This window comes from Caenorhabditis briggsae (genome assembly GCF_000004555.2).
Source record: "Caenorhabditis briggsae complete genome, chrIII, whole genome shotgun sequence".
Classification (NCBI taxonomy): domain Eukaryota; kingdom Metazoa; phylum Nematoda; class Chromadorea; order Rhabditida; family Rhabditidae; genus Caenorhabditis; species Caenorhabditis briggsae.
This window is the reverse complement of record NC_013490.2, coordinates 3,107,169-3,128,285: the sequence shown is the minus strand read 5'-3', so window position 1 is coordinate 3,128,285 and position 21,117 is coordinate 3,107,169. Positions and strand designations below refer to the sequence as shown.

At 33.8% G+C, this 21,117-nt stretch overlaps 3 protein-coding genes across 3 annotated transcripts in view; 1 reads left to right on the top strand and 2 right to left on the bottom strand.

Annotated features, from left to right (window-relative positions):
• CBG24167 overlaps positions 1-3,276 on the bottom strand; it is a gene marked incomplete at both ends in the record, with an annotated part of 5,030 nt that extends 1,754 nt beyond the window's left edge. Inside the window, 5 exons of the mRNA XM_045243528.1 lie at positions 429-674; positions 1,257-1,381; positions 2,156-2,309; positions 2,405-2,620; positions 3,178-3,276. Of these exons, the coding sequence (XP_045100864.1) occupies positions 429-674; positions 1,257-1,381; positions 2,156-2,309; positions 2,405-2,620; positions 3,178-3,276 (840 nt within the window). The remainder of the gene's footprint in view (positions 1-428; positions 675-1,256; positions 1,382-2,155; positions 2,310-2,404; positions 2,621-3,177) is intronic.
• A 4,017-nt stretch (positions 3,277-7,293) lies between these two features.
• CBG24166 lies at positions 7,294-10,688 on the bottom strand (the record flags this gene model as incomplete). The annotated part of the gene is made up of 8 exons (XM_045243527.1): positions 7,294-7,351; positions 7,386-7,463; positions 7,801-8,303; positions 8,685-8,909; positions 9,274-9,398; positions 9,468-9,618; positions 9,788-9,988; positions 10,641-10,688. 8 exons carry the CDS (start codon positions 10,686-10,688, stop codon positions 7,294-7,296), a joined length of 1,389 nt encoding a protein of 462 aa, XP_045091261.1.
• Positions 10,689-14,406: 3,718 nt separating this feature from the next.
• Positions 14,407-20,408, top strand: CBG26690 (the record flags this gene model as incomplete). Its single annotated transcript, XM_045243526.1, has 8 exons — positions 14,407-14,503; positions 14,827-15,586; positions 16,702-16,872; positions 16,924-17,007; positions 17,116-17,322; positions 17,968-18,049; positions 18,872-19,360; positions 20,322-20,408. 8 exons carry the CDS (start codon positions 14,407-14,409, stop codon positions 20,406-20,408), a joined length of 1,977 nt encoding a protein of 658 aa, XP_045100683.1.
• Positions 20,409-21,117: the final 709 nt, after the last annotated feature.

The following is a 21,117-nucleotide window of genomic DNA, read 5'->3' as shown; positions in this document are numbered from 1 at the left end:
TTTNNANNNGACTNTANCCTTTGNACTATGATTAAAATTATCTAGGTTCGTCTGATAGATATCTGAGAACTATCAACTGATCAATTGTGACTATTATTACCATAAGCATATCGTTAGTTGACAACTTTTTGATATCTTTTACAGGGACTGAGATAAATGGGCTCAAAGTCAGCAAGTTGGCAGCTGCCCGCGTAGCTCAGGCGGCGGCATTTTGAGTTGACTTTGCACTTTGCACTTTGAGTAAAATTATCTCGGTTCGTATCAGAGATATCAAAAAATTATCAACTGATAAAATGTTACTAATATTATGATAAGCATTTTGTTAGTTGACAACGTTTTGATATCTTTTACAGTAGCCGAGATAAATTAGCTCAAAGTCAACAAGTGACCGCGTAGCTCGCCCATTTCTTTCCTCCCCCAAAACTCACCTTATTCAACCCGGCCCATTTCTTCAACAATGCAAAAATCGCTTTTTTGAGTCTTGGCAGGCATGTCTTATGATCCAAACAGTCTTCTTTGGTCCAGTTGACACCGTTCACAAGACAATGAAATGTGAAGAAGATGGCTTGAATATGGTCCATGGCTGGTTCGGCGTACGGTGTACATGTACGAATGTATCCGAAACCCTCAACCATTTCGTTTTTTGTTGACAAGTGTGGAGCATCTTCGACAATCTGAAAATTTCAAAAAGTTCAGAATTGTCCTAATTTTGGAGAAGCAGCGTTAGACTGTGTGGCATGTACCGTTAAACCTATTCTTCCAACTTTGATCCAATTTATCTATGTTCCTGTGACAGATATCAAAATTTTGTCAACTGATAAAACGTTTACCATATTATCAGCAACATTTTATCGGTTCACTACTTTTTGATACCTGTTACAGTAACCCAGATAAATTGGGTCAAAGTTAAGGGGGAGTCGGCAGGCTTAGCCAACAGCTGCCGACCGTACAACTTTGACTTGACTTATCTCAGTTTCTCTGATAGATATCAAAAAGTTGTCAACTGATAAAATATTTGTGATATTATGATAAACATTTTATCAGTTGACCACTTTTTGATATCTCTCATAAAAACCAAGATAAATTGGCTCAAAGTGTGAAAATACATATAGCAACTCATAATTTTCTTCAAACTCAACATTTTGAAACAAATTTTATATAATTTTGTAGAACTTCACAAGATCGACATTATCCATTTTAGCTAGTTTAAAAACTCAAATTTTTAAGTTAGCTATGCCGCAAAAAAGGTGACCTACCGTAACCAGCGACTTATTACAATCCAATTCTCCCAAAAAATCGACAAAATCGGCGACTGAAATCGTACTGTGTGCTTGTGGAATTTGTCCTTTGATCCATTTCATCTTGTGATTGTTGAGCTTCTCTGTAATCACTTTCCGGCGATGATAACTGTTCAAATTACTGAGAAATTTTGATAAAAACTAGGTTGAAATAGTGAAAATTGGGAAAAAAACGGTTCCAGACTTCGAGCTGATTTATCTCGATTACTGTAAAATTTATCAAAAAGTTGTCAACTGAGAAAACGTTACTGATAAAATGATAAGCATTTTATCAATTGACCCTTTTTTTATATCTGCTACAGTAGCCGAGATAAATAGGTTCAAAATTAGAAGGGTCGGCAGACTGCCTGCGGCAACCGACAACGTTGAATAGTTGGCAAGTGCTGACGCTTCAACTTCGACTTGATTTTCTGGGTTACTGTAACAGATATACCAAAAAGTTGTCAACTGAAAAAATGTTACAAATAAAATGATAAACATTTTATCAGTTGACAACTTTTTGAAATCTCTTACAGTAACCCAGAAAATCAATTGAAGCGTCAGCGCTTGCCGACTATTCAACGTTGTCGGTTGCCGCAGGCAGTCTGCCGACCCTTCTAATTTTGAACCTATTTAATTTTGAACCTATTGGCTACTGTAGCAGATATAAAAAAAGGGTCAATTGATAAAATGCTTATCATTTTATCAGCAACGTTTTCTCAGTTGACAACTTTTTGATATATTTTACAGTAACTAAGATAAAATGGCTCAAAGGTAGACGGTCATTTTGAGCCATTTTTGGTCAATTTTGGGCTATTTTAACCCTTTTTCACTAGTTTTCAGATATTTTTAGCAAAATTTAACAAAAAAAAACTTACTATCAGCCAGCTTTTTGTTCATACTTGACGACGATTTTTTGGCAATCAATGGCACAATTTCGACAGCGTCTTCCACAAAAATTCGACCATCTTCTTGGGATAAAGCGTCGGCTGGTGGAATGCATCGAATGTAGAAATTCTGTTTTCCGTGCTTCTGGGAAAAAAAAATTTATAGCAATTTTTTGAGATTCCATTTTTTTAATAGCAAAAAAATCGACTTTCTGAAACTTATTTTTCCTTCTTTCTCACCTCAAACATGGTCAAATTCTTCATTCGTTCCGTAATTAATTGTGTCGGAACTTCCCCGTCATTCTTCTGAATCCATTGATTGATAAGAGCCTCATCCGATTGATCCGTCAAAAAGTATTTGCATTTTCCTTTTGAAATTTCATTTGGAAAAATATAGCGATAGCTGGGTCGAAGCACAATTCGAGGCGTCGTTTTTGTGGTGAGGGTCCAGTGTAGCTGAAAATTTTTATTTTTGAAAAAATTGAACCAAGTTTTGATCATTTCTAAAATTCAAAAATTCAAAAATTCTGAAACTCAAAAATTCAAAAATTCAAAAATTCTGAAACTCAAAAATTCTAAAATTCTAAAATTCTAAAATTCTAAAATTCTAAAATTCTAAAATTCTAAAATTCTAAAATTCTAAAATTCTAAAATTCTAAAATTCTAAAATTCTAAAATTCTAAAATCCTAAAAATTCTAAAATTCTAAAATTCTAAAATTCTAAAATTCTAAAATTCTAAAATCCTAAAAATTCTAAAATTCTAAAATTCTAAAATTCTAAAATTCTAAAATTCTAAAATTCTAAAACTCTAAAACTCTAAAATTCTAAAATTCTAAAATTTTAAAAGTCCTAAAAATTCTAATATTCTAAAGTTCTAAAATTCTAGAAAAAAAAACAAAAAATCGAAAATTCTAAAATTCTAAAACTCTAAAATTCTAAAATTTTAAAATTTTAGATATTTAGGTCTCCAAAATCCCCGAATCTAGGCCATAAAAAACAGAAAAATGCTCACCAAAATATTCGGCGCCTTGTCATCGAGTATCATTCGTTCATAGTTGAATAACCCGCAATTCGTGTCCGTATGTTTCAATTTTGGTCCATTCGCCAACATTTTGCTGAGAAAAAAAATATTTTTAGAGAAAAAAATTTCAAGTGCGCTCCATTGAAAATGAAACTTTTTCAAGTTAAGAGAAAGAAGCAAACGCGCTCCATTGAGAATTTCCAAAATTTCTCATTTTTCTAATTGGATTGAAGAAGGATTATTCTAAAAAAAAGAAGAATTTCTCGAAAAAAGTTCCAAAAAAATCGAAAATCCCACAGAAATTTTTTTCAATGAAAACAAAAAAGTGATGCCAATATTTTTCGGGGAGGTTAAGAGAGAAAAAAAAGAGACAAGAGACGCAGACAGTGAGAGAAAAAAAACGAGAAGAGAAGAAAAAACTTTTTGGCGGGATGCCAAATTCTTATTAAGAAACAATTCCGGAATACCTAAACTCTACTGTAATCCCTTATTGTTAGAGTTCATTTTATCATCACGCTATCCAAAAAATTTCTTATTGAGAAAATTTCTTATTAGCAAAATTTCTCATTAGCAAAAAATTCATAAAATTTGAATTCTACAATAAAAAACACCTATTAGAAAGAAACATTCTTACTAGCAAAGATTCTTATTAGCAATGAAAAAACCTGAAATCCTAAAATCTACAGTAATCCTGGGTTTCTCGAACTCACTCTATTATCATTACACTATCAAAATGTTCTATTAGGAGATAGCAACCAAAAATCTTTTATTAAAAAATCTTCTTACTAGCGAAAATTCTCACTAGAAAAAGTTTAAAATCCTAAATTCTACAGTAATCCCTAATTTGTCAAGTGCTTTTTTATCATCAAACTGCCCAAAAAAAAACATTCTTACTAAGAAACTTTCTTATTAGCAAAAAATCCTAAATTCTACAGTTATCCTCAATTTTTATAAACTTCGCAAATATCCTATTGGCCAAAAAATCCTTAAATCTTAAACTCTACCGTATTCTATTGTATTCATCGCTCTCTTTTATAATTATACAATCAAAATTCCTATTAAAAATTTTTCTTATTAGCAAAACTTCTCATTAGCAAAAAAAAAATTTCTTCAGGTTTAACTGTGCGATCCCTATCATCATCTTCATCATCCCATCGTGATCATAACCGTAAGGAGAAAAGAGAAAAGAGAGAGAGAGAGAGAGAGAGAGAGAGAGAGAGAGAGAGAGAATTTTTGATGTAACACTGTCCAGCAGTGTACAAAATAGACAAAAAAAAAGACGCAACAAAAAAGAAGGTAAAAGCGAAAAGAAGAAGAAGAAAGAGCGCTAACGGTGAATGAAGAAGGCGAGAGAGTATTCGGATGAGAGAGACGCAGAGAAGCAGAGAAAGAGGTCCCGCGTGGGAACACGCCGACGACGGCGTCGTGCCATTTGCATCCAAGTGAGTCATGTCAAGTGAAGAATCTAGCAAAAATCTAAATCTACAAGAATTTGAAACTTTCGCAATTTGGAAATTTTTTAAATAAAAAAAAGTTCAGAAATTCAGAAATTTTGAAATTCCAAAATTTTTAAAACTGTAAAAAATTGAGAATTTCTAAAAAGTCGGTAATTCTGAGAAATTAAGAAATTTCGAAATTCCAAATTTTCAAAACTCTCGAAATTCAAAAATTCTGAAAACGCCAAAAAACTTGCTCAAACTATCTAAACATTGTCTGAAAATTGGCTGGAAAATCAATGAAAACGCCGTGTAAATATAAAAAATTTGAGATAAAAAATCGTTGTCGTTTTTCAGTAGATCAAATTTCAATAGATCAAAAACTTTCAAAATTCAATTTTTAAATAATATATGTTTGGTTTTTTTCTTTCAATTCAAAAATTCTGAACATACAGTAACCTGTAATTTTTTATAAGGTTTCCAGAAATCTCATGAACTTCATGAAATTCTGGAAATTTTGAAATTCAAAAAATGGTCCGACGCATTTTGCAAGTGTGATAAGAAGAGAAGGCAGGTGACAGTAATCCTTCCTATTCATCAAAATGACATAAACGCAAATCCTTGTGGACTGAATTAGATGTTTGACTAATGGAAAAGTCATAAATCTAAAGATTCCAAAGCTTCTTCGAGAGCATATTCCCACTTTTGCTGCTCTAGAGACGTTCCAGAATAATAAGGGGGACTAGTTTTGTTTTGAATTTCTAAGCCACCAAAATTTGGAGAATTTCGAGAGGAAATTTTATTTAAAAAACTGTGAAAAAGAATAATTAAAAAATGGCAAATAGTGGGCTTTGAAATGACCTGAATACGTTCAAAAAAGGGCTGAAAATGGCACAATTTGATAGAAAATAAAAAAAATTTTGTAGGATTTTGATAGTGTTAAATTCAGAATTTAAATTTTGATATTTCAGAAAAAGATGTTTCTTTTTCTTGAAATAATTCAAAAATATGCTGAAAATTGCCAAATTTTGCAAAAATAAAAACGAAAACTATCTTAAGCGAATTGTCTTGGCTGAAAATTGGAAACAAAATCTAAAAACGAGCTGAAAATTGTCAAATAGACTGAAAATGGCTGAAATTGACATTAAATGATTTTAAAACTAGTGCTATTTAATGATAATGCATTCACGCTCCACTGATAATCATCTTTCCGATTTTTTTCGAAATCAAGTTCAAAAGTGCTGAAAAAACGAAAATTCAACTTTAAAATGTAATTTTCAGGTTATGAAACTGCCAAAACGAACTAAAATTAACCGGAGAAAAAATTATAAATGAAAGAAAAAAAAAAAGAAAAAAAAGATAGAGAGAAATTTTCAACACATACTGCTGCACTTTTTATGAGCGAGAAGAGAAGAGACGACGTGAGAAGAGGGGAGCGGCGAGAGAGTGTTGAAAATGAGGAGAGTGGTTGGAGAAGACATAGAGACGTGTTTTGGGAGTGGTGGACGGACGGCGGATGGCAGACGGACGATGGGCGGCTGGAGGGTGGTGGTGGATGGTGTGAGGGGTTAGAGAGGGAGAGACACAGAGAAAAAAGAGAGAAAGAGAGAGAGAGAGAGGGGGAGGTGGAGGTGTGGTGGTGGAAGATTCTGGAAATAGATTAGTAGATTAAAAAGGGAGAACAGGTGGAAGGGAAGTAGCAACTAACGAGATCTGAGATATGGCGCTCTAATTAGCCAGTTAGGAGAGGGTAATTAAACTTTCTCTTTTTAAGAACAAAGGAATATAGATAACGTTGAAAATGAGCTTATAATTGGGTCAAAATCGGCCAAAAATGCCAAAAAATGGTCCAACGGCTTATTGGCTTCAAATTGGCCTTCAAATGACTTCAAACATGTCAAAAAACACTTAAAATGTGTACAAAACGGTCAAACTTAGGTTAGAAATCTATAAAAGTCCCAAAAAAAGGGCCCTAGTTATCCCAATTTTTGAACAATTGATCTGAAAATGACAAAATGAGAATTAAAAAAAATTAACGTTGAAAAATTAAATTTCCAGTTCATTTACGACAAAAATCATCATGTTTTGAATAAATTGCTTTTTTGACTAAAAGTGAAAGAGGGCATATATAATAAACGTTTAAATAATTACGCTAATTATAATAGTTTGGGTAATTAATCATCTAATTATCTATTAATTGATATGTTCATGAATCAGAAGAAAATGTCAAAAGAGAAAGAGAGAGAGAGAGAGAAAACAAAATTCAAATTAGCCGACCTTTCAACTTTGATTCAATTTATCTCGGTTACTGTGAAAGATATCAAAAAGTGGTCAACTGCTGAAATTTTACTGATATTATGATAAACATTTTATCAGTGAATCACTTTTTGATATCTCTTACAGTAATTGAGATAAATTAGCTCAAAGTTAAGAAGGCCTCTATAGACTGAAAATAGCCGGATTACTCAAATATTAGCAAAAAACCAACTAATTGTAAGACAATTTAAAAGCAGTCACAATCAAACTGAAATGATAAAAAAAAGTTTGAAAAAAGCTCAAAAAAAAAACTAAAAATAGTCTCACAATTTTAGAAAAATATTAAAAATCGGTTTCAAATTGTCTTAAAAATGCTAAAAATGATCTAAAATTCTCAAAAAAAAACCAAAATTCCTCACCTTTTTCCAGTTTTCAAATCTTTCATTTCTATTGAAATTTCTGGATTTTTCGGTCTGAAAAATGAAATTATTTTAAAATTTTACTTACAGTAACCTTCTCACTTTTTCAGATACTTTTCGAACCATTTTTCTTCGGTTTTTCCAATTTTTTGTGCAGTTTTGGAATCTGGAAAAATTTGAATTTCCGAATTTTAGAATTTTAGAATTTTAGAATTTTAAAATTTTAGAATTTTAGAATTTTAGAATTTTAAAATTTTAGAACTTCCGAATTTCCGAATTTTAGAATTTTAGAATTTTAGAATTTTAAAATTTTAGAATTTTAGAATTTTAGAATTTTAGAATTTTAGAATTTTAGAATTTTAGAATTTTAGAATTTTAGAATTTTAGAATTTTAGAATTTTAGAATTTTAGAATTTTAGAATTTTAGAATTTCAGCATTTTAGAATTTCTGACAAATTTTTATTCTGACTATTTGAATTTTTGGAAAAAAAAATTATTCTCACTTATTTTTTGAAAATTTGGCAGATTTTGAGATTCGATATTTGGCCATTTTCCAAAGTTGTGGCTCAGCAAGTGTTCCTGGAAAAATCAAAATTTCCAAAAAAAAAATGACTTCCAATTTTTTTAATTTGCCCACCAAAAACTGTGCACACTGGTTAGAAAATCGAGGGTCCGGTACCAAAAAGAGCACAATTTTGAGCATTTCCTCTCTCAATTGCTCAGTTTCATGCTCATTTTTCTTGAAAAATGCAAAAATCCATCCGAGATTTAGGAAAAATCGAGCCATCCAAATTTTGAGATTTTTTGGGTTTTTCGAAAAATTCGAAAAAATCGGTAAGTCAAATCTTTTGGCGTTTTTTTCATATTCAGAGATTGGAACTTCCGCTGAGGGATGGGAATTTTGAAGAAGAAGATTTTCAGAATTTTCAGATTCGTTTGAATAAACGTAAAATTTTTTGAAATTTTGAATTTTGTGCCGAATTGAAGATTCCGAATGGTAGGTTCCCTGAAAATTGTAAAATTTTTCAAAAAATTTTGAAATTCGGAAATTCAGAAATTCATAAATTCAGAAACTTAAAAATTCAGAAATTCCAGGAAATTCAGAAATTCCAGGAAATTCAAAAATTCAGAAATTCAGAAATTCATAAATTCAGAAACTTAAAAATTCAGAAATTCCAGGAAATTCAGAAATTCCAGGAAATTCAAAAATTCATAAATTCAGAAATTCATAAATTCAGAAACTTAAAAATTCAGAAATTCCAAGAAATTCAGAAATTCAGAAATTCAGAAATTCAGAAATTCTGAATTTCTAAATTTCTAAATTTCTGAGAATCAGAAATTCAGAAACTCATGAATTCTAAAAGTCAGAAATTATGGATTACAGTACCTCCGCTGATTCCGAAACTTCTGTTATAAATTCCAAAAGTTGTGATTTCAAAATCCAATTATCGTTTTTTTGCCAATTAACTCCCATAATTAAATTCTGGAAAATCAGAAAAATCGCTCTGGATTTGTCTAGAAAAATTCTAGAATCCGGAGAGAAAATTCCAGAAACTTTGCCAGTTTCGTAGATTTGACGACGACTCGGTTCGTGTGTTGGATCAGTGATTATCTGAAAGAATTCAAATTTTGAGATTTGGCGGTAAATTTAAAAATCTCGAAAACTCTCATTCCGAAAGAAAGTACCGTATCTCGATGGGTACTGTACCATATTTAACAAAACTGACATTTTTGAATTTTTTATAAAAATAGCTTCAAAATGAGTATAACCATGTTTTGAAATTGTTTTGAAAAATTTTTGGAATTCGGGTCCCGCCACGAAAATTTGAAAATTTCAAAATTGAGCGACGTAGGTCGTGTTTAGGCTCCTTTTGAATTTGATAAAATGAAACAACTGGATTTTTACATTTTTAAAAAGTAAAATGAATCTGAACGGAGATACTGTGGTTTCAAAAAAATCTCAAAATTTTTCATACCGTAATCTGTCGTTTATCCACATTGAAAGCAGTCAGCATCTCTTCAAATTGCTCAATTTTGATTGTCATTAAAGTATCGAGTTCTTCCAGTGGTCCCATTTGTTTGGAATACATTTCGAAATCTTCTGGAAAAAACATTTTCAGCCCAAAAAATGCTTCTGGACATCGGGAAAACCCGACAAACAGACACTCACTTGTCCCGTTTTCCAAATTTGACAAATTCTGAAATTTCAGCGCTAGCGGAATCGATTCTAGAGCTTCGTGAAGAAAAACGAAGCGATTTTTATTAAAGCCAATTTGAGTATCGGGAATTGTTCGAAGATATATCTGCTTTTTGAAGATTTTCTGAAATTTTATACCTTATACCTTATGCCTTATACCTTATACCTTATACCTTATACCTTATACCTTATACCTTATACCTTATACCTTATACCTTATACCTTATACCTTATACCTTATACCTTATACCTTATACCTTATAAAAAAACTAAAATTTCCATTAAAAACTCACCATGAAGTTGCTCAGATTGCTCAGAACCTCCATTGATTTTTTATCTTTTTCTTCTTGATTTTTGCATTTTTTCATCTCACTTTCCACATTTTCCACATCGGTTTCATCCAGAAAAAACGTACGAATTTTTGGATTTTTCGATTTCAAAAACTTTTCAGAAATTAGAGAAATGTTGAGTTTTAGTTTCGGAGGAGGCGGATTCTGAAAAAATTAAAAATTCAAAATACCGTATCTCGATGGGTACTGTACCAGATTTGATAAAATTAACATTTTTGAATTAGTCATCAAAAGAGCTTCAAAATGAGCATAAACATGACTAGGCTCCGCCTAATTTGAGTTTTGAGGTTAGAGACGCAGTGTGTCTCGCTTCTCTGGCGCTGTAACCTCAAAAGTGGGCGGTGCTTAGTCGTGTTTAGGCTCATTTTTGAGCTGAAAACATAATAAAATCAGAATTTTGAATTTCTCACAGTTACAAAAAAATGAACTGAGATACGGTAGGTTCAAAAAAAATTCGAAAAATCCCGAATTTCCGAAACGAAAATTCAAACTACCGTATCTCGCTGGGTACTGTACCAAATTTTATGAAAATACTATTTTTGAATTTATCCTTAAAAGAGCTTTGAAATGAACCCCCACACGACTAGGTTCCGCCCACTTGGAGTTTTAAGGGTTAGAGACGCAGTGTGTGTCGCTTCTCTGGCACTCTAACCTCAAAAGTGGGCGGAGCTTAGTCATGTTGGGGGCCATTTTGAAGCTGAAAACATGAAAACTTTTAATTTTTAATTTTTGTAAAGGTATAAGAAATATGAACTAGGATACGGTAGTTTCAAAAAATCCCAAAAAAAAAACTTACACCCTCAAATCCCTCCGTGTAGTTGATCCATTTGGTTTCAGCATACATTGGATTACTGTAACATTTTTCAAATTTACTAAAAAAAATTTTAAAATAGCTTCTGGAGCCTTCTAGAACATTCCACGACCTTTAAAGTCTTTCTAGAATGTCTACTTGAGAAATCTCTGAAAATTAGAAAAAAATTCAAAAAAAAAAATGTTGAACAAGAAAAACCGGTCTCGTGTGTAACTTGTTTTTAGTCTAGACTAGTTTTCGAAAATCAAAAAGACTGTGAGAGAGTGAGAGACGCAGAGAAAAGGTCATCGAAAGTGAGAGTGCCAATGCCATCTGGTGTTCTGATCAGTTGAACAATAGAGTGAGATAAGAGAGACGCAGAGAAATATGGAAATCAAAACATTTGAGATACGGTAGAACATTTGAATATGGTCTTTGATCACTTGATCTTAAAGTCCCAAATTTTCTAAAAAAAAAAGTTTTTTTGTCTGAAATTTCCAGATTGTTTCTCACATTTTATTGATTATAAACTTTGAAACTAGAATCTCCAAGTTTTAAGCTTGAAAATGAGCCCAAACACGACCAGGCTCCGCCCACTTTTGAGTTAGAGCGCCAGAGAAGCGAGACACACTGCGCCTCTAACCTCAAAACTCAAAGTGGGCGGAGCCTAGTCGTGTTTGGGCTCATTTCAAAGCTTGTAACATTTGAAACTCAAAGTAATAAATTTTACATCAATTGAATTCAAGTTTAAAAAGATATTACTATTTTTGTTTTTAACTGAAAAGTTGAGATTTTCAAAAAAGCGATCATAACTTGGTTAATTGTTAGGCTATCGATTCAAAATTAGCTGTAATCTGTTTGAAATTTTATAAGCTTTAAAATGAGCCTAAACACGACTAGGCTCCGCCTACTTCTCAGGTTAGAGCGCCAGAGAAACGAGACACACTGCGTTTCAAACCTCATAACTCAAAGTGTGCGGAGCCTAGTCGTGTTTGGGCTCATTTTGAAGCTCTCATTGTGGGAAATTCAAAAAGGTAAAATTTGCAAGTTTGGGAACAAAATACGGGAAGTTATGGGGTAATATGTAGCCCAATTTAAGAACATTTTTGGGCTGACCCCCAAAAAAAAATTTTTCAGTTTTCAAGATTTTCCTCTTTTTTTTCTGATTTTCTGATTTCCAGGTGAATTTTCTTCTTCTTTTTTTTCACACATTTCGTCTGGAAAAAATCAAAAATAAGGATAAAAATAAGAAGTTCAGAATTTTCAGAATCTCGAATTCCGAAAAAAATCTGTAAATACTGGAAAATTTCAATTTCCAGAAAATTCCCAAAACATTATCCATCGTCTGTTGGTTTATTTCGAATACTTTTTTCTCTGCGTCTCTCTCTTTTTTTTATGTCTTCCTTCTTTTTATTGCTCATTTTTATGATTTCTTTTGCTAATATTGAAACGTTTTGTTTCTAGAAACTTCTATCTACAGTAATCCCCAAAACTACAGTAATCTAGTCTCTATTACTGTGTATATTTTGTTCAGTGATCGACTAAAAAAAACCAGAATCTATGATCTATTTTTCAAAAGTTTCAAATTTTCAAACTTTTCAAAATTTCAAAAGATTGCAGTTTCTAGAGCAAAACTTCCGGTTTCTCCTGTTTTAGATGTCTCTAATTATCCAGAAAATCCCCTAATTATCTTCCTAATTATCTCTCTTGTTCTCCGTATGTTCCTCTATTTTCGTCTCTCTAGATTGCTCATCCTTAATCCCCCCCGTTCCAGGAAAAACAAACCCACAAAAGTGATTCAAAATGATCAGAATTGTTTGAAAATTTCGAAGTATGTCGACTAAAATTAGCGCTTCATTTTTGTAGTTGACAAATAATTGCTAGCTACCGTACATTTTGAGATATTCCCCTTTAAAGATGGGACACTTCTCTCCCTCCGCTGCTGCCATGGACGCGCAATCTTCAAAGGCGCATAACTCAAAAACTACGGTAGCTAGAAAAAGTTGTTAAGTACAAAAGTGTTTGAAAATTTATGCTGAGCAATTTTGCTGTTGGTTACTTTTTCTTAGCTACCGTAGTTTATGATTTATGCGCCTTTGAAGATTGTGCGCGCTTCAGCTTGAGCCCAAGGAAAGGGAGAGTGACACCCTAACTTTAAAGGCGCATATCTCCAAAAATACAATAGCTAGAAAAAAATTTTCAACTATCAAAATGTGTAAAATTTAATGCTGAGCAATATTGTAATAGACAACTTTTTACCATCTACAGTAGTTTTTGAGATATGCGCTTTTAAAGATTGTGCGCGCTCTTCGGTTGGGGGAGCGGCCTCCAAGAAGGGCGCATATTTTCAAAACTACTGTAGGTAGAAAAAAGTTGCCAATTACAAAAATGAAGCTCTTGTTTTGTTTAGTTTCGTCTTAAAATTTCGAGCAAAATGGACCAATTTGAAGTAGTTTTCCGACACAAGAATAAGAGTAATGACACCGATTTTCAACTACAACTGTTTCCATCTATAATTTTTCGGATTTTTCTAGAATCTAGAAGTCTAGAAACCCCAATTTTAGGAATCTTAGGTCATCCAGTCAGTTACAAGATTGTTGGTGGCCTAGAAATCACAAAACTAGACCATTTTCCGATAAGGGCTTGGCAACTACCTGCCAGCTGTCCTCCCATCGTCCTAATCAGATTTTCTCTGCATCTCCTTTCCCTCCCTCTCTCTCCCCCTATGTCCCTTTAATCTCTCTTTTTCTTATCATTTATCGTTTTTGAGGTGTATACGCGTGTGTATGTGCGGAAAAAGACGCGCTACAAAACGCAGCGCTACGCGCTCGTTTTCTCTGCGTCTCTCTTTCTCTCTCGCACTCTCCTCTTTTCCAATACTCTCTCGTCGTGTCCCTTCTCTTCCTCTTTTCCCTCCATTCAGTTAGTTTTGTGTGTCTCTTGTGTGTGTACGTTTTTTGTAATAATCGATTTTTTGAGAAAAAAATCGTTTCGTACATTTTTCTAGTTTTTGAGGATGAGCAATCCGCAAAATTCTATTTTTCTGAATTTCTGAATTTCTGAATTTCTGAATTTCTGAATTTCTGAATTTCTGAATTTCTGAATTTCTGAATTTCTGAATTTCTGAATTTCTGAATTTCTGAATTTCTGAATTTCTGAATTTCTGAATTTCTGAATTTCTGAATTTCTGAATTTCTGAATTTCTGAATTTCTGAATTTCTGAATTTCTGAATTTCTAAATTTCTGAATTTCTGAATTTCTGAATTTCTGAATTTCTGAATTTCTGAATTTCTGAATTTCTGAATTTCTGAATTTCTGAATTTCTGAATTTCTGAATTTCTGAATTTCTGAATTTCTGAATTCCTGAATTTCTGAATTTCTGAATTTCTGAATTTCTGAATTTCTGAATTCCTGAATTTTTTGAATTTTTTTTCGAGATTTTGAAATTTTGAAATTTCCAAATTTCCAAAAAAAACTTTTTGACCCACTAATTTTTTTCAAAAAAAAATTTTTTTACCCGCCAAATTTTTTTTTGAAAATTGTTTTTTTAGATTTTTTTTTTCAACTTTCTAGGTCATTTTTAGACCATTTTCACTCAATTTTCAGTCATTTTTTCCCTCAAAAAATGCAAGTTCGCTCTATTGCTAATTTTTTACGTTTCCCACGTTTTGCTCGTTTTTCACCGATTTTTTCCGGATTTTTTTCTGTAAACTTTTTTTTTGCGGACATCCGGACAAACAGAAATTCTGAAATTTCCAAAATTGCAGATACCATGTCATCATCTTGTTGCTCAAAAAAGGAAAACGAACATACGTGTGGTGGTGGACAATCGGATACCGATGACGAGAGTCTAATTGTGAAGGATGAAGGTGAGAGAGAGAGAGATTACTGTAGTTTTTGGAAAAATTCGGAAACTCTGAATTTTGAGTTTTTGGGAAAACCCAAAAATTTTAAATTTTGAAAAATTCGAAAAAAAACCGTTTCTTGAAAATCTCAAATCTTGAGAATTTAGAAAATTAAAAAGTCTCGGAAAATTCGGAATTTTGTAATTTTCCAGAATTCAAACTTTCAAAATTCCAGGAATCCTCAAAAGTTTCGAAAATCAAGTTTCCAAAAAATCCCCAAAAATCAAGGACGTCTGAAGTTTCGATGATTCCGAAATCCCAAAAATCTCCAATTCCTCTTTTTCCAGCTTACAACAAAAAGCTAGCGAACGGAACGAAACGAGCCGAACTTCTGAAACAACGAAAAGCGGAGAAGAAGGCGAAGAAGAACAATGGGAATCCGATTCAATCGGAGACGTTCGCAATACCACGTGGCACGACGTCTTCTAGCCTAGATGGAGCAGATGAGGTGGAATGTATGATTAAAGGACTGTTAGCATCGACTGCAGGGAAGTACTGTAGTGTTACACAGACAGTAACCAGTGGATCCGTTTCTCAAACATTTCATTTTACGAGAAGAGCTTCTGGAGACATCTCGACGGATTCTGACGCAGATTCTGATGATGGTGAGCCCCCTGTGAAGACGTCAGTTCATGAGAGACCGAAGCTTGTGGCAAGGCGGACGATGCAAGGGAAGATGAATCCAGAAGTGCAGGAAGAGGTTGACAGGATGTTTGAGCAGCTGAAGACGTCTTCTGAATCATCTGGAGGAATTATGGTGCGGTGTTCGGGGCGGAAAATTCAAACGAGACATCATCAAACGCAAACTGAGAAGTTTTGTGATGAAGAATTGAAAAAATGCCAATTAGAAAATCAGGAGCTAAAAGAGCAGATTCTGAGCAATCAAGAAAAAATAAAACGAGCAGACGAAGTGGATAAAACTCTGAGGGATTTGAACAAGAAGGTTGTGGATATGGAAAAGGAGAAGGAGAAGGAGACGAGGAAGCTGGAAAAGGGACATGCACACGAGTTGAGAAGACGGGATAAGGAGATGGAGACGTTGAAGGGGTGGGTTGGAGTTTGTAACATTTGAAAGTGCCTTAAAATGCCTGAAAAATGCTAAAAAATGTCTTAAAACGCAGCCGACCCCGGCAAGCACAACCTTTCCAACTTTGACCTAATTTATCTCGCTTACTGTAAGAGATATCAAAAAGTGATCAACTGATAAAATGTTAATGCGATTATAATAAACATTTTATTCATTCACAACATTTTGATATCTCTTAAAATGACTGAGATATATTGGGTCAAAGTTAGAATGCCGACTGAGTTATGTCTTCTGCCGACATCCAAACTTTGAGCTGAATTATCTCGGTTACTGTAGAAGATATCAAAAAGTGGCCAACTAACAAAATGTTTATCATAATATTAGTAACATTTTATCAGTTGACAAAATTTTGGTATCTCTTACTGGAATTAAGATAAAAAATCCCAAAAATTCGACTTTTGTAAAAAAAAATCGGCTCACGACATTTTTGGACTTTTTAAAAAAGTCAATTTTTGATGGACACGATTAAGTCGTTGGTGAAATCTTTTAATATGATCAATCTAATATTCAAAAGTTTGAAAATGCCGTAAAAACTGCCTAAAATATCTTGAAAATGCTGAAAAAAATGGACCAATTGGTCGTAAGCACCTTGACAGCTTACCTCTTAACTTTGAGCCGACTTATCTCGGTTACTGTGAAAGATATTAAAAAGACGTCAAGTGATAAAATGTTGCTTATATTATGATAAACATTTTACCTGTTAACATTTTTTGAATATCTCTTACAGTAACCGAGATAAATTGAGTCAAAGTTAGCCTATCGACAACCGACCGAGCTACGCGGCATAGCCGTCGGCAGCCGACCGACGCTCCTAACTTTAAATCGATTTATCTCGGTTACTGTCAGAGATATCAAAAAAGCGATCAATTAAAAAAATGTTTATCAAATTATCAGTAATATTTTATCAATTTAATTTTTTTTGATACCTAGTACAGTAATCAAGATAAATTGTGCCAAAGTTAAGAAGGCGCTTCTAGATGGAAAACCGGGATTTTGAGCTATTTTCAGCCTATTTTTCTACAATTTTCATCCAATTCCAGACAATTTTAAGCTCAAAAAATCACTGTATTTCCAGAGAAGCCGCTGATTCCTTGGAAAAACTTCGAAAATCACACGCAAACGAGCTGAAAAAAGCCGAGGAAAAGACGAAATTGGTCGAAAAAGAGGTTCAAAATATGAGGGACCAGATGAAAATGGTCCAGGCTGAAATGAGCAATTTCGCGCATGTGGAGGCGTGGTTGAAGACGTGAGTTTGGATTCTGGAAAATTCTGAAAAATTGAAAAAAATATATTTCAGCGAAAAAATGAAAAGTCTGAAATTGGAGCAAGAGGTGTTGGCGTTGAAAAAGCAGAAGGAGAGAAGTAGTCCGCCGGCGTGGAGGTGAGAGTTTTTTGGAATTTTCAGAGAAAAATTCTGTAAATGTTGAATTTTTTTCAATTTTAGAGTTTTGGAATTTTTAGAAAAAAATTTCAGAAAAATTATTTTCAGCAATCCAAAAGCAAAGGAGGATCTGGAAGAGATTGAGCGGCTGAAAACGGAAATTAGGCGAAGAAATGAAAATGAAACAGCACTGGATAATTTGAATGTTCGGTTGGCAATTGAAATTTCAAAACTCGAAGAACAAATTCGAAGTTTGGAGAAAGAGAAAGCCGAGGATCAGAAGACGATTCAGAGTCAGACGCAGGAACTTCAGAAGTGAGTGAATTTCTAAAGAAACTAACGTATCTCAATGGGTACTGTACCAAACTCCATGAAACTAAAGTTTTTGAATTTTTCATGATAAGTGCTTCAAAATGAGCCCAAACACGCCTAGACTCCGCCCACTTTTAGCTTTGAGGTTAGAGACGCAGTGTGTCTTGCTTCTCTGGCGCTCTGACCCCAAAATTGGGCTGAGCCTTGTCGTGTTTAGGCTCATTTTGAAACTGAAAACATGAAAAAACTGAAATCCTAGATTTTTAGAACTAGAACGAAAATGAACTGAGATACGGTGGTTTCAAAAAAATACCGAAAATCCCGATTTTTAAATGAAACTACCGTATCTCAATGGGCACTGTACCAAATTTTATGAAACTTTAATTTTTGAATTTGAAATGAAAAGAGCTTCAAAATGAGTATAAACATGACCATGTTTCAAAAAATTTTGAAATTCGGGTCCCGCCACGTCAAATTCGAAATTTTCGTAATTGAGCAAAGTAGGTCTTGTTTAGGCTCATTTTGAAGCTGAAAACATGAGAAAACTAGACTTCTAACTTTCAAAAAGCTAGAAAAAGGAAAAACTGAGATACGGTAGTTTAAAAATTTGAAAATTCAAATTCCCGCCAAATCTCTAATTTATTGCAGTTTGTCTCAAAAATCCGCACAACTCGAAGAATCGATGGACAATTTAAGGATGGAATATCGACGAAAAGAGGCAGCTGATAAGGTGATTGGCAATGAGAAGACGACAATTAATCAGTGAGTTTTTTTTGAATCAAAATTTCGAAATTTTGAATTTTCGTGGCGGGACCCGAATTTCAAAATTATTCAGAACATGGTCATGTTTATACTCATTTTGAAGCTCCTTTCATGACAAATTCAAACATATCAATTTTATCAAATTTGGTATAGTAGTCATTGAGATACGGTAGTTTCTTTCCAAAGTCAGAATTTTTTTTTGGAACTACCGTATCTCAGTTCAGACACATTCTGCTTTTGTGAAATGTAACATTTCAGTTTTTTCATGTTTTCAGCTTCAAAATGAGCCTAATCACGACTAGGCTCCGCCCATTTTGATTTTCCAGGAGCGTAACGGTCGTGTGTCGCATGCCCAAAATGGAAAATTCAAAATGGGCGGAGCCTAGTCGTGTTTGGGCTCATTTTAAAGCTTTTTTCATGACCAATTCAAACATATTTGTTTCATTAAATAAGGTACAGTATCCATTGAAATACGACAGTTTCTTTCCAAAATCGGAATTTTCGGGATTTTTTGAAACCACCGCATCTCCTTTCACATCCGTTCTACCTTTAGGAAAACTGAAAATTCATCTTTCTCGTGTTTTCAGCTTCAAAATAAGCCTAATCACGACTAGGCTCCGCCCATTTTGATTTTTCCTGTTAGACACGCGACGCACAACCGCGACGCGTCGGAAAAATCAAATTGAGCGGATGCTAATCGTGTTTAGGCTCATTTTGAATCTCTATTCGAGAAAAATTCAAAAATTCTAACTTTTTCAAATTTGGTACAGTACCCATTGAGATACGGTAGTTTGAATTTTCACAGTTTCTCAAAAAAACTTTTTTCAGATTAAAAAACGAAAATTCCAACTTAACTGCTCGCATTCGTCAACAGGACAATACAATCAACGCGTTGGCAAATCAGCTGGCGGGTCTTACCACGACAACACCAACTACAGTAATCCCACCAGTGATAAAACAAGCTCCGCCCCCTCAGGCTCCGCCCCCAATCAGATCCACGTGGTCGCCGCTGTTAGCATCGTCAACGTCATCTGGATCACAATCCGAATGGATGAATTCGAATTCGACGTTTCGAAAAGAGTCGCCGCCAAATTTAAATTTGAATTTGGCGCCAAGTTTAAATTTGCCGCCAAATTTGAATTCTAATCCATTTGGCGGTTTTCGGCCGATGATTTCGGCGAATTCGGAGAAAAACAAGTGTTTTGTGTGTTTATGGGAAATTAAGGAGAATCATACGACGATGAAATGTGAGCAATGTCAGCGGAATGTTCATGAAATGGTGAGAATGTTTTTAATTTTCAGAGACGCATATCTCAAAAAGTACGGTAGTTGGCAAAAAGTGATCAACTGCAAAAATTTTCAGATAAAATAGAGATTTATTTTTGTAATTAGCAAATTTTGAGTAGCTACAGTAGTTTTTGAGATATGCTCCTTTAAAGATAGGGCACCTTTCTGCGCGCTGGCAGCATCATCCAAGGAGTGGAGAGGCGCCGCATCTTTAAAGGCGCATATCTCGAAAAGTACGGTAGGTAGCAAAAATTTGTAAATTGCAAAAATGTTCAAAATTGAATTTCACACATTTTTGTAATTAACAAATTTTGAGTAACTACAGTAGTTTTTGTGATATGCGCTTTTAAAGATTCTGCGCGCGCTCACATCTGAGGAGCGGCCTCCGGGGAAGGGTGCCCTGTCTTTAAAGGTGCATAGCTCAAATAGTACGGTAGGTAGCAAACATTTGTGAATTGCAAAAATATTGAGCATGAATAGAGCTTCATTTTTATAGTTGACAATTTTTTTCTAGCTACTGTAGTTTTTGAGTTATGCGCTCGTTTGGCGGCAGCCTCCGAATAGGTGAAAGGCGCCTCATCTTTAAAGGCGCATAGCTTAAAAACTACAGTAGCTGTTCAAATCTTGTCATTTGCATAATTGCTCAGCATTAAATTTTACACATTTTGTTAGTTTTCAACTTTTTTCTAGCTACTGTAATTCTTGTGATATGCGCCTTTAAAGAGAGAATACTCCCTCGAAAAATAAAAATGATCCTCAAGCTATCAGCGCGCGTCATCTTTAAAGGCGCATATCTCAAAAGTACGGTAGCTATTCAGAAACTGCTAACTATGAAAATAATAAGCATGAATAGAGCTTCATTTTTCTAGATGACTTTTTTTTCCTAGCTACTGTAATTTTGGAGATATGCGCCTTTAAAATTGCCATATCTATTAAAAAAAAAACTTTTTCAGTGCGGTATGAAAATGGCTGAAACCGGAGCAGCTTGTTTTGGATGTGAGCAGGAGAAGATGATTGGAATGATGAATTTGAAAAAATAGAATTTCAAAATTTTTCAAAAATTTTCATTTTTTTTAACTTTAAGATCTCTCTCCCTCTTCCGTTTCCCCGCCCCCAAAATCCTGAAATTTATCATTTTTATTTATTTTTTGTTGTATTTTCATATTTTCCCCCTTTTCGGTGTATCCATGTGGTTTTAATTTTTGAATTCATGATCAAAAAATGAACAAAAAAAAAATCAAAAATCGATCAAAAAAAATGTATTTCCCCAACGAACAAATTTTCCCAAATTCTTTTCAAAAATTCTGAAATAATAAAGAAATTTTCAGACAAATTTTTACTGTTTTTTTTTCATACTTTACAGAATTCAAAAACTCAAAATATTGGAATTTTGATTCTGGTACAAAAGTTGTCAACAGTTTTCAGATTTGTCTGAAAATTTCATACTGTACTAAACAAGACAAGGGCTTCATTTTTATAGTTGACCACTTTTTTCTGGCTACCGCAGTTTTTGAGATATGCGCCTTTAAGGACGTCTCTGCGCGATAGCAGCAGCGTCCGAGGACGCGCCGCATCTTTAAAGGCGCATAGCTCAAATAGTACGGTAGGTAGTAGAGTTCCGTCTTGCGAGCAATGGAGTTCGGCAAGAACGAGAATTCTTGCAAGTCTTGCAAGACATTTTCGGGACTCGTCTTGGCTTGTCTTGCATAAATGCTTGTCTGGATTTCTGAAAAACGGATTACCCGGCTG